The following is a 13,276-nucleotide window of genomic DNA, read 5'->3' on the forward strand; positions in this document are numbered from 1 at the left end:
CTGATGGTCCTTGGTTTTTTATCCATGTCTAAGCACAGGAAGCAGTCTGAATACCCTTCACCTTGACTTTGGTTTTTACACCTTTTTAATTTCCGCAGCATGTGATTGGTTGAGTAAAATTTGAGAAACCCAAATGGCAAAATACTAAGTGCTGTTTACAATGGTGTTTAAGAGTTCTTGTTAATACAGGGACATGTTTCTGTTACAAGCTGTGGTGGGAAAAGCTGGACACTAAGTTTACATAAACAGTAATGTAGTTGAAAATGGTTTAGTGCCCTAATGACAAAAGATTCTAAACAAACATAAAAGAGTAAAGTAGCACCTGCAGAGTAGAGAGTTGCTATCATGCAAGGGGTGTCTGAGTAGTGGCCCATCACCTCCTTTCCTACAAAAGGAAGAGTCCTGCTGGTGCCGTCTCCAGGACCCCAAGCGCAGAGACACAGACCCTCGGTCCAGAGGATGGGAGAAGAAGCAGACAGAGGGCAGGCACCCCACTGAGCCTGAATATCTCCCAGGGACCTCTTCCCACCCTTAGGAACTCTGGAGAGGGCAGGCGCCTTTCTGGGTCTCCAAGCCCCCAGCTGCTATGTGGAAAGGCCCAGCCCCCTCCATTCCCAGCTCTAGTACTGTGTATGTCTTATGAATTCAGTTATGTAAATAGAGGTGGCCCAGCCCAGAGGAGAGGCCTCACTCCTTCAATCCCCTCTCCCTCCCCAGTCTGTCCACTTGCCTTCACACACCCTGAGTTTGTTCTTCTGCATCCTTTCCTGCTGGCATAGACAGCCCCACCCAGCACCTATTGCAGGTGCTGAGCCTCTGTCCAGCAGGGACTGCCCAGGGAGTCACACAGTAAGGATGATCACCCCACCCGCAGGAAGTGGGATCAGGAGGCAGAGTCAAGGCAGGAGGAGCCCCAGGACTCAACCTCCCCCCTGCATGTCACACTGTGCAGCATCTCTAACACCTGTTACTCTGCTGTCCCCCTCACCCCACTGACCCTCATGGTGGAGGTGCTTCCTGTTACCCCGATCACAGGCAGAACCCACCAAGGCTAGAGGCAGGGCTTCCCTAGCTCGTAACACCATGGGAGAGAAGGACCATGGGGGTGGCTCCTTCAGCCCACTGGGCTGCCCACTGCCACCCTAGAAAGGGAGGGTAAGGGACTGAAGGAGGGTGAAGGTGGAGGGAGAGGGTGATGTGGGCTCAGGAGACTCCCCTCCCCCAATACCACTCCACCTGCCCCCCTTCCACAGGCAACCCCCTGCAGGCAGGGTGACTTTCTCGGCCACTGGGGGTGGGGGGGGGTGGCAGGGTTTCAGATTACCAGTAGGAATGGGTGCCTGAAGGGCTAAGACCCCACAAGATGATACCCTTCCTGCACTGGGGGCCGATGACCCTCCTGAGAGTAGGCTGTGTGGGTGCCCGGAGCGGGACTGGGGCTGGGGCTTAGCTGTGGCAGAGGGGCTGGGCCCAGCTACATGCAGACACCTTCCAGGGCAGCAAAACCAGGCCAGCTCTGCTCTGCAGGCCCAGAGGAAGGGGGTTGGTCATGGGGTTCCCAAGTACAAGTAGATGGGGCAGTAGGGGGGAAGGTGTGGGAAGGTGGGGGGAACACGGGACAAAGAGCGGACCAGTGGGGAGGGGCAGGGAGGTGCCTGGGCAATGGTGGCCAGAGACACTGAAGGGAGAGAGATACGGGGACTCAGTGGAGGTGAGGGCAGAGGTGGGTGGACCAGGAGCTGCCCTCCAGGAGATGGGGGATGAGCTCCAAGGGGGGCCCAGAGGGGGCAAGGGAAATGGGGCAGACTGGGGGGGTGGCGGGGGGGGGGTGCAGGGGAAGAGAAAGCGGCCTGTTGGGTTAGAGGAGGAGCCAGCGCAGGGATGGGGGTGAGCAGCCTCCAAAGAGGCAGAAGGAAAATCCTAGAGTGGGCTGCTGAGAAGACCTTTCTAGAAAGGTGTGACCAGCAGTGTCCTAGGATGCTAAAAGGCCAGGAAAGATAAGGCCCAAAAGTGTCCCTGGGACTAGCTGACCCTGAAGTCACTGGGCACAGAGCAAGGACTGGGGGGTTGTGGGGGGATGATGTGGATGGAAGGTGAAGGAGGAAGTGGAAGCTGAAGGGTGAGGTTCAGAGAAGGGGCCCAGTGGGAGGTCAGCCTTAGGAAGGAGGGGGAAGGGAATGGGGGAGAGACAGCTGTGTGCTGAGGGGGAGTTTGGGGGCAGTAAGGGCCTCAGAAAGCGGGAAGAAACCCCAGTGGCACAAGCGTTAAAGGTTCAGCTGCTAACAGAAAGGTAGGCGGTTCAAACCCACAAGCGACTCCAGGGTAGAAAGACCTTGCAACCTGCTCCTGTAAAGATTTAAAAAAAAAGATTACACCCTAGGAAATCCTATGGGGCAGTTCTGCTCTGTCCTATAGGGTAGCTAGAAGTTGGGATCACTTGATGGCACACAACAAAGGCCACTGGAATTTGGAAGAGACCAGTACTGGAGAGGCTGGGAGAGGGGCTGGGGAGGGGTTAGGGAGGGGCTGGGGAGATGTTAGGGAGGGGCTGGGGAGGGGCTTGGGAGGGGTCAGAGAAAAGTTCTGGAGGGGGAGGGCTGGGGAGGGGGAGGGGAGGCCTCAGTGAGGGCTAGGGGAGGGTAAGTGAGGGCTAGGTGAGGGCTAGAGGAGGGTAGGGGAGGGCTAGGGGAGGGTAGATGAGGGGTCCAGGAGGGGCTGGAGAGGGTGGGGAGGTGCCAAGGAGGGACCGGAAAGGGGCTGAGAGGAGTCAGGGAGGGGTGGGGCTGGGCAGGGGTAGGAGGGGTGGGAGGGAGCACGGATCCTCTGCCTGCAGAACCTGGGAGGTTGAACAGTATCTGGGCGTGGCGGCAGCTAGCTGGGGCCAGAGTCCGGGTCTGCGTGGGGACCCTGTCGAATGAAATGTAACAAGAGTAACAAGGCCCTGAGACCCGGAATGGGGCACAGAAAGGGTTAAGGAGACACCTCCGGGGCCGTCCTGCCACCACAGGCCTGGGCTTACCGGAGTGGAGGGGCTTCTCCGCCATACCTCTTCGGGCCCCACCCTTGGCCCCCACCCGGGCTCTTTGAAGGACCAGTGTCACCCAGGAGCCGTGGTGGGAGGTGTGCGGGGTGTCAGCCCTACCAACAAATCAGGGCGGCGCCCGGGAAAGAAGCTCGAGGACTGGGGAAGAGGAGGGAGCCAGGGGAAGGGGCGCTGAGTCACCCCCAGCCGCGCCCCGCCACACTCCCCGCCTGTCCTTCGGGGCCTCGGGGCTGGCTGGCAGGGCTGCAGACCCGCGGTCACTGCCTTTTTCCGGTCCCGGGTCCGAGGGACGAGGATTTGCGGAGGTACCGGCTCTGCAGGGCGGGAAATGGGGGTCTGCGGGGTAGGCGTCCGGGACATAAGGTTCGCTGGGTGCAGGGTCCGGGAGGAGGGTCGGGGGGTAGGAATCTGGGGGAGAGGAGTGCGGGCCAGGGGTCCAGGGTGCTGCCCTCGGGGGCCGGGCCGAGGGAGGCGGCGGGGGCGGGGGGCCCTCGGTTCCGCTCCCCCCGCGGGCAGCTCCCTCCCCTATCCCGCCTCCGCCGCCTCCGCCACCACCGCCGCCCAGTGTCGCGCCGGAAAGTTTGCGCGGACGCGGAGCGGCGCCGACCCCGACCCGGCAGCGAGGCTGAGACGAGCGGCCCCCGGCGCCCGGACCAACCGCGCCAGGACGGTGAGCACCTGCGGCCGCGGCCGAGGGGACCGCGGGCCCCGAGGGGATGTTCCCGGAGCCAACCGGGGCTGCGGATGGGGAGCGGGGCCTGACGGGCGGGCTCCTGTCCGGGACAGGGCGGTGCCGGGGGTCCCTGGCTGTCGCCGCCCTCGCCCCGCGGACACCTCTGTCCCCAACCCACGTGATGCAGCTCGGGGCTCGGAGGGTCAAGTGGTCCCGCACTGTCGGGCAGGTTCGGAGGTCTCAGCCCCTCCCCAGTCCTCTTGTCCCACAGGCGCGGCCTTTGGGGGGATCGGTGGCCACCAGGCGCTGGTTCTGCCATCCTCCGCCTGGAACTTGCTCTTCCCCACCCCCCCAGCATAGCCCCCACCTCCGAGAACAGCGTCACCCCCAAGCACCCCTCCCCCTCCCGTTGGCCCTTTTCCCTCTCCTCCCACCCCCGGGCTCTTACCCCCTGGAGAGGGTGAGGGGTCCCCACCCCGCCTAGCAGAGCTTCCTCCGCGGCCCACACGTGTGACTTTGACCCGCCGGCGGCGAGTCACCACCATGTCCCAATCTCTCTGGCGACCCCCATCTCGCAGCTGCCGGGGTTCCTGCCCCCACCCCCACCAGCTGACCCTGCAATTTGCGCCGGCATTCTCTGGACTGGCTCGGCATTCTCTGGACTGGCTCGGGCAGTTTTCAGTCCTCTGGGCTGTGGTGATGGGTGGAGAGTGGAGGGGAGGGGAGAAATGAGGGCCTGAGGGGTTAATGGAAAGGTAGGCCGCCCGCCCCCCCACTCCTTCACCCCCACCCTCCCCACCCTTCCCACTCCAGGAGGCTGCAGGGACCCGGCTCTGTCAACAGCGCTGGCCCCTGACCTGCCCCAGGGCCATGACCTTCCCCCTACTAAAAACCAAAAAAACCAAACCCAGTGCCATCGAGTCGATTCGGACTCATAGGGACCCTATAGAACAGGGTAGAACTGACCCATAGAGTTTCCAAGGAGTGCCTGGAGGATTTGAACTGCCGACCTTTGCCGTAGCACTTAACCACTACACCACCAGGGTTTTCTCCCCCAACTAGGGCTTCTAAAAACACCTACACCTCCACCCTTCCGGGGCTCCCCAAGGCATTGGGGCCCCTCCTCTACCCTTTCAGATCAAGAATGGGGAGCCCTCTCTGCTTCTTGGCAGATGGGCCATCCACATGTCCCAGGGGTCTTCTCCAGGCTCTGAGGTTCCTCAGCCACTCTCAGGGGAAATTGTGGGACACTGGAGGAGCCACCTGGAAACCTGGTGGCATAGTGGTTAAGTGCTACAGCTGCAAACCAAAAGGTTAGCAGTTCCTATCTACCAGGCGCTCCTTGGAAACCGAACGGGGCAGTTATACTCTGTTCTGTAGAGTCCCTATAAGTCTGAACAGACTGAAGGCAAGGGTTTTTTTTGGGAGGAGCCATGAGCACGAAGTGGTGGCCAGCGGACAGACCTGGGGGAGGGCACATGCCTGCTGCCAGCTCAGAGTGGGGGCAGACTGAGGTGGCTGGGTGCTGTGGAGGCCGGCCTCCCTCAGGGTGGGTGCTGTGCACTCTTGGGGAGCCCTGGGCACCCTCATTTCCAGTCCAGACATTCAACCGGTACAGTCAGGGGCCCACTGAGTCACGCAGGGAAAAGGGCCTTTGCAGCAGGTCGCCTCCACCTCCACCCCTTGGTCTGGGTGCTCCAAGGGGATAATAAGGTGGAAAACGACAAGTGGGGACCACCAACAGTACTGAGGGTACCTCACGTCTGGCGGCCTCGCTGGTCCAAGACCTCAACCTGCTTTTTCATTTATCCAAGGCTGCAGGGTGGGGGACTCTGGGAGGCCTCTGAGGTCCCAAACACCTGCACCCCCGACACCCCCCACACCCCCCACACCCCGCTGCCTGACTAAAGAGCTGGAGGGTTGGGCCTGACATTGACAGTCAAGGACCAAGTCCTTCTCTCCATGACTTCCTTTAGTCCTCAGTGATGGGGAGCCACAAATCCCCACTTTAAAGGCCAATTCTTTGCAACAGATTCTAGGACCAGAGCTTGGCTCCCAGAGGTTGTCCCTCTTGTGAGGGGCAGTCTGCCACCTGGTGCCCAGGGGACCTCGTCTTGCCTTGAAGAGCTGCGTCCAGGGCCATATTCTGTTGGTTCTGGGTTAGAAGTCGATACCTGCCCTCTGCCCCTTCCTGGTTCCTATCAGAGGCCTTGAAGGGGACCATGGCCAGCCCCTCACATTCTGTGGGGCCCTTCCCTGCCTGCCTTCACCCCTAGGGAGGTGCCAGGCCATGAGCTGTGTAGGGGGCAAGCTTCAAGGATTCCCAGGCCCCTGGGATTCCCTGCTCATGAGCCTGGCTGCCATGGAGGTCTGGGGGTGCAGCCCACCTCTCCTTCCCTCTGGCCCCTGCTCATTACTTTCAGGGGCCCCAAACTAGCTGACCCCACTGGAAGGCAGCCCTGCATGGGCCACTGGTGGTGGCATGCCTGTGTTTCCTCACCCTGGGAAGCCAGCAAGGGGGGCATCCAAACGGCTCCCATGTTTCCCTGAAAAGCTGGCTTTTGAAGGGCATCCACACTGCAGGGTCCTCCCCCCTGGGGCAGAGCACAGCTCCTCCCCCACCCTGGCCGCAGGGCCAGTGCCCCAGGGGCCTCTAGGCAGGGACAGCTTATCGGCCAGTGGCCTCCCTGCCCTACCCCTGTCCACTCTGCCCTGCCAGCCCTTGGCATCCCCTCCCCTACCCCTGTCCACTCTGCCCTGCCAGCCCTTGGCACCCCCTCCCCTACTCCCCATTCCCCCTCCTCCAAGGCCTCTTGGGAGTCCAGCAGCCTTGGGGATGGGGTGGCCGGCAGGCCAAAGCAGAGAGGACATCTCCAGCCTGCTCCTGCCCAGTCGACCCAGAAGCTAGGACACCAGGCACTCTGGGCTGGGCAGGCAAGCAGCAGCAGATGGGGCTATTTGGCCAAAATTGAGAGGAGATCATGCCCACGGGGGCCCAGGCTGGGGACACCTGGGCTACCCCTCCCCATTCCCTGCCTGCTGGGTTCCGCCTCCCACCAGACCCAACAGAGCCCAGGCCGGGCTGTGGACCAGGAGCCCAGCTGGCCTCCTTAGCTTGGACCCCACATGGCAGCAGATCCGGGTCCCGTTAGGGGAAGGAAGAAACACAAGAGGCCTAGAGCAAGCTGCCCCCATGAGGGCTCAGCTGGACTCTGACCTGAGAAGGCAGGCCAGCACTGTCCCTTCCTGGTCAGCTGCCCAGTCACTTTCAACTACAGCAACTGCCCCATACCCCTGCCACTCCCTGCTTTCTCCCTGGCTCCTGGATAACACTGCCATCCGTCCTCTACCAGGGGCCAGGGTGCCCAGAAGAAGGGCCCCCCAAGCCTCAAGGGAAGCCCCCCTGAGATGGGCTGTGCAAACAGTGACAGCTGATTTATGAGGTGGCTGCTGCCGGACGGACACCCGGCTCAGATGGGGCTCTGCCGGGACTCAGGCACTACACCTCCCCCCACCCCCTCACAGGCACTGTAAGGGCAGGGGTCCTGTGTCTGGGCCCCAGGCTGCCACAGTGCTAACCTTAGGAATGTGTCCACAGGATGGCAAGCTGGATGGAGACTTGGGCGAGGCCACGGGTGGGGGCACCCAGATACCGTATCCTTGGAAAGGGGGCAAGGAGTGATGAAGACCACCTGAGCCTGTGGCTGCAGATGGCACAGCAGGGAGCTGGCCCAGGGCCACCTCATCAGACATGGCACTGGGGACCAGGAGATGCCCCTGCCCCTCAGTGCTCCAGGTCGAGTCAGCCTGGCAGGTGGCCTTTCCCAGGGCTGAGAATAGGTGGGGTGGGGTGGCCAGACCAAGGAGGTGGCTGGTACTGGCTGTTTTCCAGGAGCTGTGGGTGACCAGGCAGGAGGGTGGCTGCTGCCAGCACAGAGAGGGGGCTTCTGGGGCTGTCAGGACCACCGGACAGACAGCCGGCATGGACCGGGGGATCCAGCCTCACCCAGGGGAGATGGCAGAGCCCCCACAACCCTGGACAAAGCCTCCCCACCTCCTTCTCCCACTTCAGCAGAACTCTGAGGCTCAGAGCACTGGTGTCGGGGAGAGCCCTCTGCTTACTCTTGGCCCCCCGCCCCAGGTCCTCCTGTGGTGGCTTTTGGTGTCCCCAGAGGAGTGGGCACTCCCAGGAGGACCCCTTTGTCCAGACGTGTACCCCAGCCAGATGTGGAGGGCAGCTGCCAAGAGGCATGCCCCCCGCCCAGCCATCCCACCCCCACCTCTTCCTCCTGCTGCTGCTGCTGGCCCACCAGGTGAGTGCTACAGCCTGCCCCTCCTGGCCATCCCCTCCAGCACAGAGCATGCACCCTTCTGCCCTGACGCCCTGTCTGTCCTCTTTCTGGCTGCCTGTCCATCTGTCCCCCAGCCACAGGCCCCCGCTGCTCAGGTGATGGACTTCCTGTTTGAGAAGTGGAAGCTCTATGGAGACCAGTGTCACTATAATCTGAGCCTGCTGCCACCCCCCACTGGTGAGCCCAGCCGGCCCCCCAGGCCAGCCCCTTGGGCGCCTGGCGCTTCCTCTTGCCTGGGGTGCACCAGTCGCCTCATGTAACACTGTGGCGGGGCTTTATCCCTAGGAACAGCCACAGAGAGGCTGTGACTAACCTGGTCACACAGCCAGCAAGTAGCAGGAACTACCCTCCTCTGCTGTGGGAACCTGACTCAGGCCTCACAGGGCTCCCAACTCAGTGGGCACAGGGCACAAGGAGAGGTGGCCCGAGAGGGGTGGGCTGAGCACTGGGGGTGAGGTGCATTATGCTGGGGGTTCAGTCGCTGGGGAGACTAAGGCCAGAGGCTGAGGGCAATGGAGATGCACAGGGACGGGGCTGGCATCTGGACACTGGAGCCACAGCATTGGTGCAGGACCCTTGGGGGGCCTGGGAAGGAAGGCAAGAGAATAGGGGTTCAGCTCCCAGACAGGGAGGTGCTCTGAGAAGGTTGGTGGGAAAGGGGGTCTCAGGGTGGGCTTGGGGCACGTTTTGGAATTGCATCTCCAAGGGAAGGTGACCCTGGGCAGAGCTGCCCTAGCAGTAGAGGTGGAGGCCTCGGTGCAGGGGTGGGAGACAGCCACTCCAGGTCATTTCCAGGAGGAGGCTCTGGTGGAGGGTGCTGTACAGGGTCAAGACCTGCTAAGGGAGCCCCTTTGCCCCATCACCCCACCTGCAGAGCTGGTCTGCAACCGAACCTTTGACAAGTACTCCTGCTGGCCAGACACCCCTCCCAACACCACAGCCAACATTTCCTGCCCCTGGTACCTGCCCTGGTACCACAAAGGTACCTCCTGGGGGGATGGGGGTTGGTAGGGCTGACTGAGGTGGCAGCCAGCATGGGGCGCTGACCTGAGCCGTGCCCCCACCCCCAGTGCAGCACCGCCTCGTCTTCAAGAAGTGTGGGCCTGATGGGCAGTGGGTGCGGGGGCCCCAGGGACAGCCATGGCGCAATGCATCCCAGTGCCAGATGGACAAGGACGAGCTGGAGGTCCAGGTCAGCCCTGGTGGGTAGCAGGTGGGTGGTGAGCAGCCATGGTGGGACAGGCCGGGGGCCATTCTGAGCACCCGCTCACCCTTTGCAGAAGGAGGTGGTCAAGATATACAGCAGCTTCCAGATGCTGTACACCGTGGGGTACTGCCTGTCCCTGGGGGCGCTGCTTCTCGCCCTGGCGGTCCTGCTGGGCCTCAGGTATGCCTGCCCAGCATTAGTGGTGGCTCAGGGACAGTGGCCCAGCAGTGTGTGGGAGGCCCGTGGGCAGGGTGGCGAGCTGACACCCTGTCCCTGCAGCCAGCTGCACTGCACCCGAAACTACATTCACATGAACCTGTTCACCTCCTTCGTGCTCAAGGCCAGCTCCGTACTGGTCATGGACGCGCTGCTGCAGACACGCTACAGCCAGAAGATTGGTGACGACCTCAGTGTGAGCATCTGGCTCAGCAACGGGGTGAGTGTGAGCGCCCAGGGGGTGAGGAGGGCTGGGCTGCCTGAGCTGACCTGCACCTGTGGCCAGGCGGTGGCCGGCTGCCGTGTGGCAGCCGTGTTCATGCAGTACGGCATCGTGGCCAACTACTGCTGGCTGCTGGTGGAGGGTGTGTACCTGCACAGCCTGCTGGGCCTGGCCGCCTTCCCTGAGAGGAGCTTCTTCACCCTCTACCTGGGCATCGGCTGGGGTGAGCAGGGCAAGCGATGGGGGTGGGCCAGCAGCCCCTTGGAGCCGAACTTGGGACCTCAGTCATTCCATCTCCCTGCCATGCTGCCTGCAGGTGCCCCGATGCTCTTTGTCATCCCCTGGGCCGTGGTCAAGTGTCTGTATGAGAACATCCAGTGAGTATGATTGGGGTGAAGACAGCAGGGTGTGGATCTGACCAAGGAGGCCTGGGCGGCTGGGTCACATCCCTCCCAGCTGCTCTGTGCCTGGCACGTGGGCAGTGTCCTGAGTGTGAGGGGAGCGGGCATGGGGGCTTCAGCAGGAGCCAGTGGGGGGGGTGAGCAGAAGTGGTCCCCAGGAAGGGGGCCCTCCTGACCATCTCCATCCTTCCTGAGGTCACATCAACTGGGGGGCAGGGCCGGTAGGGCACCATGTGCCCAGAGCTGCAGGGATGTGGGCTGGGCCCCCGAGTGGGGTGAGGGCCCAAGAGTGCACCCCAGTCCCCTGGGGGGGGGCTTCAGGCTATGAGCCCCACCCCCACAGGTGCTGGACTAGCAATGACAACATGGGCTTCTGGTGGATCCTGCGGTTCCCTGTCTTCCTGGCTATCCTGGTGAGGAAATGAGGCCCACTGGCGCTGCAATGAGGGGCACGGGTCGGGGTGGCACTGGGCAGCCACATAAGCTGAGGGCAGATAGCACCTGGCTCCTGGCATGTACCCAGGACGCTGGCTGGCACTGTGGCCTCGGGTCAGGCTGCCCAGAGGTTGTGGGCTGTCATCCTTGGACAGACACCTGCCAGCATCAGGGCCTGCTGATGTGACAGGCGTGGGGCGGCCAGGGCTCTGAGCTGTCTGGGGTTGTCCTGAGCTGTTCCCCAGCTGCACCTTCCCTGCCCACAGATCAACTTCTTCATCTTTGTGCACACCATCCATGTCCTTATGGCCAAGCTGCGTGCCCGCCAGATGCGCTACACTGACTACAAGTTTCGGTGCGTGGCAGTGACGCAGACCAGAGACCCTCCGGGGTGCTGCCGGGAGGGGAGGCCTGGGGCTGGGCCGAGGGAGGCTGAGGGTCTACCCCCACAGGCTGGCCAAGTCTACGCTGACCCTCATTCCCCTGCTGGGTGTCCACGAAGTGGTGTTTGCCTTCGTGACCGACGAGCACGCCCAGGGCACCCTGCGCTTCGTCAAGCTCTTCTTTGACCTCTTCCTCAGCTCCTTCCAGGTGCTGCTGCCCACCCCACCCTGCGGCCCCCAGAGATGGTGGTGCCCTGGCCTCCCCTCCCTCTCCCGGGAAGGGTGCTGCCCTGTTTACCCTCCCCCCTCCCCCGGGACTCAGCTGCTGTGATCACCCCCTCCCCCCCAGAGAGGTACTGCTCTGACCTCCCCGCCCCCCCACCCCCATCATGGGTACTGTCCTGACTCCCTCTCTCCCCAGGGCCTGTTGGTGGCTGTTCTCTACTGTTTTCTCAACAAGGAGGTAGGTGAGGGGACGGTGGAGTCTGGGACTGCCCTGGCTGTGGGTGTCTGGGTAGCAGTCAGGGACTTCTTCACAGAGCTGGGGCACAAACACCCACAGCCCTGGAGCCCACTGCCACTCACATCCAGGGAGTGCATGTTGCCATAGTGACAGGGGTGGGGACCCTGAGATGGGTTAGCCGCAGCGAGGGGCCCAGATGTATGCATTCCTGGGTGGCGATGACTGAGTGGCATCACTCACTGGCACAGAGCCGAGTGCCTGCACAGGTCCTCCAGGCCCCACACAGCAGGGGACCATGGTGTGGGCCTGGCGGCAACAAGCACTGACACAGGGACCAAGGTAGGTCCTGGGGGGATGTGGCGCAGGGACCGAGGCAGGCTCCAGGGGACATGGTACAGGCTGACCCCAGGCTGACCCCAGGTGCAGTCGGAGCTGCTGCGACGCTGGCACCGCTGGCGCATCGGCAAGACCCTACAGGAGCAGCGCCAGAGGGGCAGCCACTCAGCCCCACCTGCCCACAGGCCCCCCAGTGAGAAGCTGCTACTGGTGAGGAGCAACGGCAGGGACGGAGCCGGCCCAGACCCCTCCTCAGAGACCCCCTCGGCCCACAGCCTCCCTGGGCTGGCTGAGAGACCCTTCTGAAGCACTGGGACCCCCCCTGTGGTGGACTGTGTGTCCCAAGTGGGCGTTGTGGACATTCCAGAACTCAATGCTTGATCAGGCTGGAGTGTGGGGGAGCCCTCCAGACGCCCCCTGATAGTGGTCCCCCGACAGTGCCCTCCTGCCTTCACTGTGACCATGCCAACCCAGAGGCAGGGGATGGGGTGCAGAAAGGGGCAGGGAGCTATGCTGAGTTGCATACCACATGTCCCGGGTGTTGGCGTGTCCCGTGTGCATGGATGTGTCTTCAACAATAAAAAGCTCAGGTTGTACAGTGTACACACCCAGCACAGCTGGGCACCAGCATGTGCCAGGGCCCTCAGCCTGCAAGAGGGAGCAAGCATGCCTGGGCGCTCCCTCCTCTGGTCACCTTACCGTACGGATGAGGGGTCCTGAGGCCAGCGGAGGCCAGTGGAACGGCCCCACCTCTCCCGTCCCCGACTGAGCATGCCTGGTCTGGCCACCCCCAACCCCAGGGCAGGGCCGGGGCTCCGTCTCCTCATGGGCCAGAGTCAACGGCCCCCCATTAGCTTTGCCTCCCAGCTCCCCGTGGGGCAGAATCACTAGTAGAGGGGATATGGAGGCAGAACATGGCCGAGGGGGGCCCTGGCCATCCAACACTTACCCTACAAGCCACGCAGGAAATGTGTTCTCCAGAGGCTGTCTTCCAGAATCCCCTTCCCTGGAAGCGTCCAGCAAAGGGAGAGGACACTCTGCCTGGGCACCACTGACTCTAACACCAGCTCTAGCTGCCCAAGGAGGTGCAAACCATTAATGCTTCCAGCTGCTAACCTAAAGGTTGAAGGTTTGAGTCCACCCAGGGATGCCTAGGAAGAGAGGCCTGGGGATCTACTTCTAAAAGATCAGCCACTTAAAACCCTGTGGAGCACAGTCCTACCCTGACACACATGGGGTTGTGGTGAATAAGAGTTGACTCGAGGACAAGTGGTCACTGGCTTCTAATCAGCCTGGCAATCCGGTTTCCTGGATACGCAGCAGATTGCCACAGGAAGACACGGACCTAAAGCTGCCACAGATCCAAATCAGGGTGGCAGGAGACTTTCTTCAAAACCTCTGTGCAGCCATAGGGTAGTTCTTCAGCAGAGACTCTCAAGCCTTCCACTCTCAAAGAGCAGGCACACAGAAAGGCAGCCACATGGCATGGTGGACATGCTCCGTTTGGTAGCAGGGGGGCTGGTGTTTGCCAGGATGCAGAAACA

General features: G+C 62.2%; 1 protein-coding gene across 8 annotated transcripts; it reads left to right on the forward strand.

Moving 5' to 3' along the window:
* Nucleotides 1–3,510: 3,510 nt before the first annotated feature.
* On the forward strand, nucleotides 3,511–12,328 carry GCGR (glucagon receptor). 8 transcript variants are annotated; one of them, XM_049861017.1, is made up of 14 exons: nucleotides 3,511–3,713; nucleotides 7,609–8,029; nucleotides 8,143–8,245; nucleotides 8,943–9,050; nucleotides 9,139–9,260; nucleotides 9,349–9,455; nucleotides 9,555–9,711; nucleotides 9,778–9,937; nucleotides 10,031–10,091; nucleotides 10,459–10,528; nucleotides 10,817–10,905; nucleotides 11,003–11,141; nucleotides 11,355–11,396; nucleotides 11,817–12,328. In XM_049861017.1, the coding sequence occupies exons 2-14, from the start codon at nucleotides 7,967–7,969 to the stop codon at nucleotides 12,036–12,038; spliced, it is 1,443 nt and encodes a 480-aa protein (XP_049716974.1). In that variant the 5' UTR covers nucleotides 3,511–3,713; nucleotides 7,609–7,966; the 3' UTR covers nucleotides 12,039–12,328. The 8 variants fall into 8 exon arrangements, 7 of the variants coding, with proteins under 7 accessions (XP_049716974.1, XP_049716973.1, XP_049716977.1 ...); XM_049861016.1 differs by having other exon boundaries at nucleotides 7,858–8,029; XM_049861020.1 differs by having other exon boundaries at nucleotides 7,858–8,029; nucleotides 11,918–11,996.
* Nucleotides 12,329–13,276: the final 948 nt, after the last annotated feature.

Source organism: Elephas maximus, chromosome 19 (assembly GCF_024166365.1).
Source record: "Elephas maximus indicus isolate mEleMax1 chromosome 19, mEleMax1 primary haplotype, whole genome shotgun sequence".
Classification (NCBI taxonomy): domain Eukaryota; kingdom Metazoa; phylum Chordata; class Mammalia; order Proboscidea; family Elephantidae; genus Elephas; species Elephas maximus.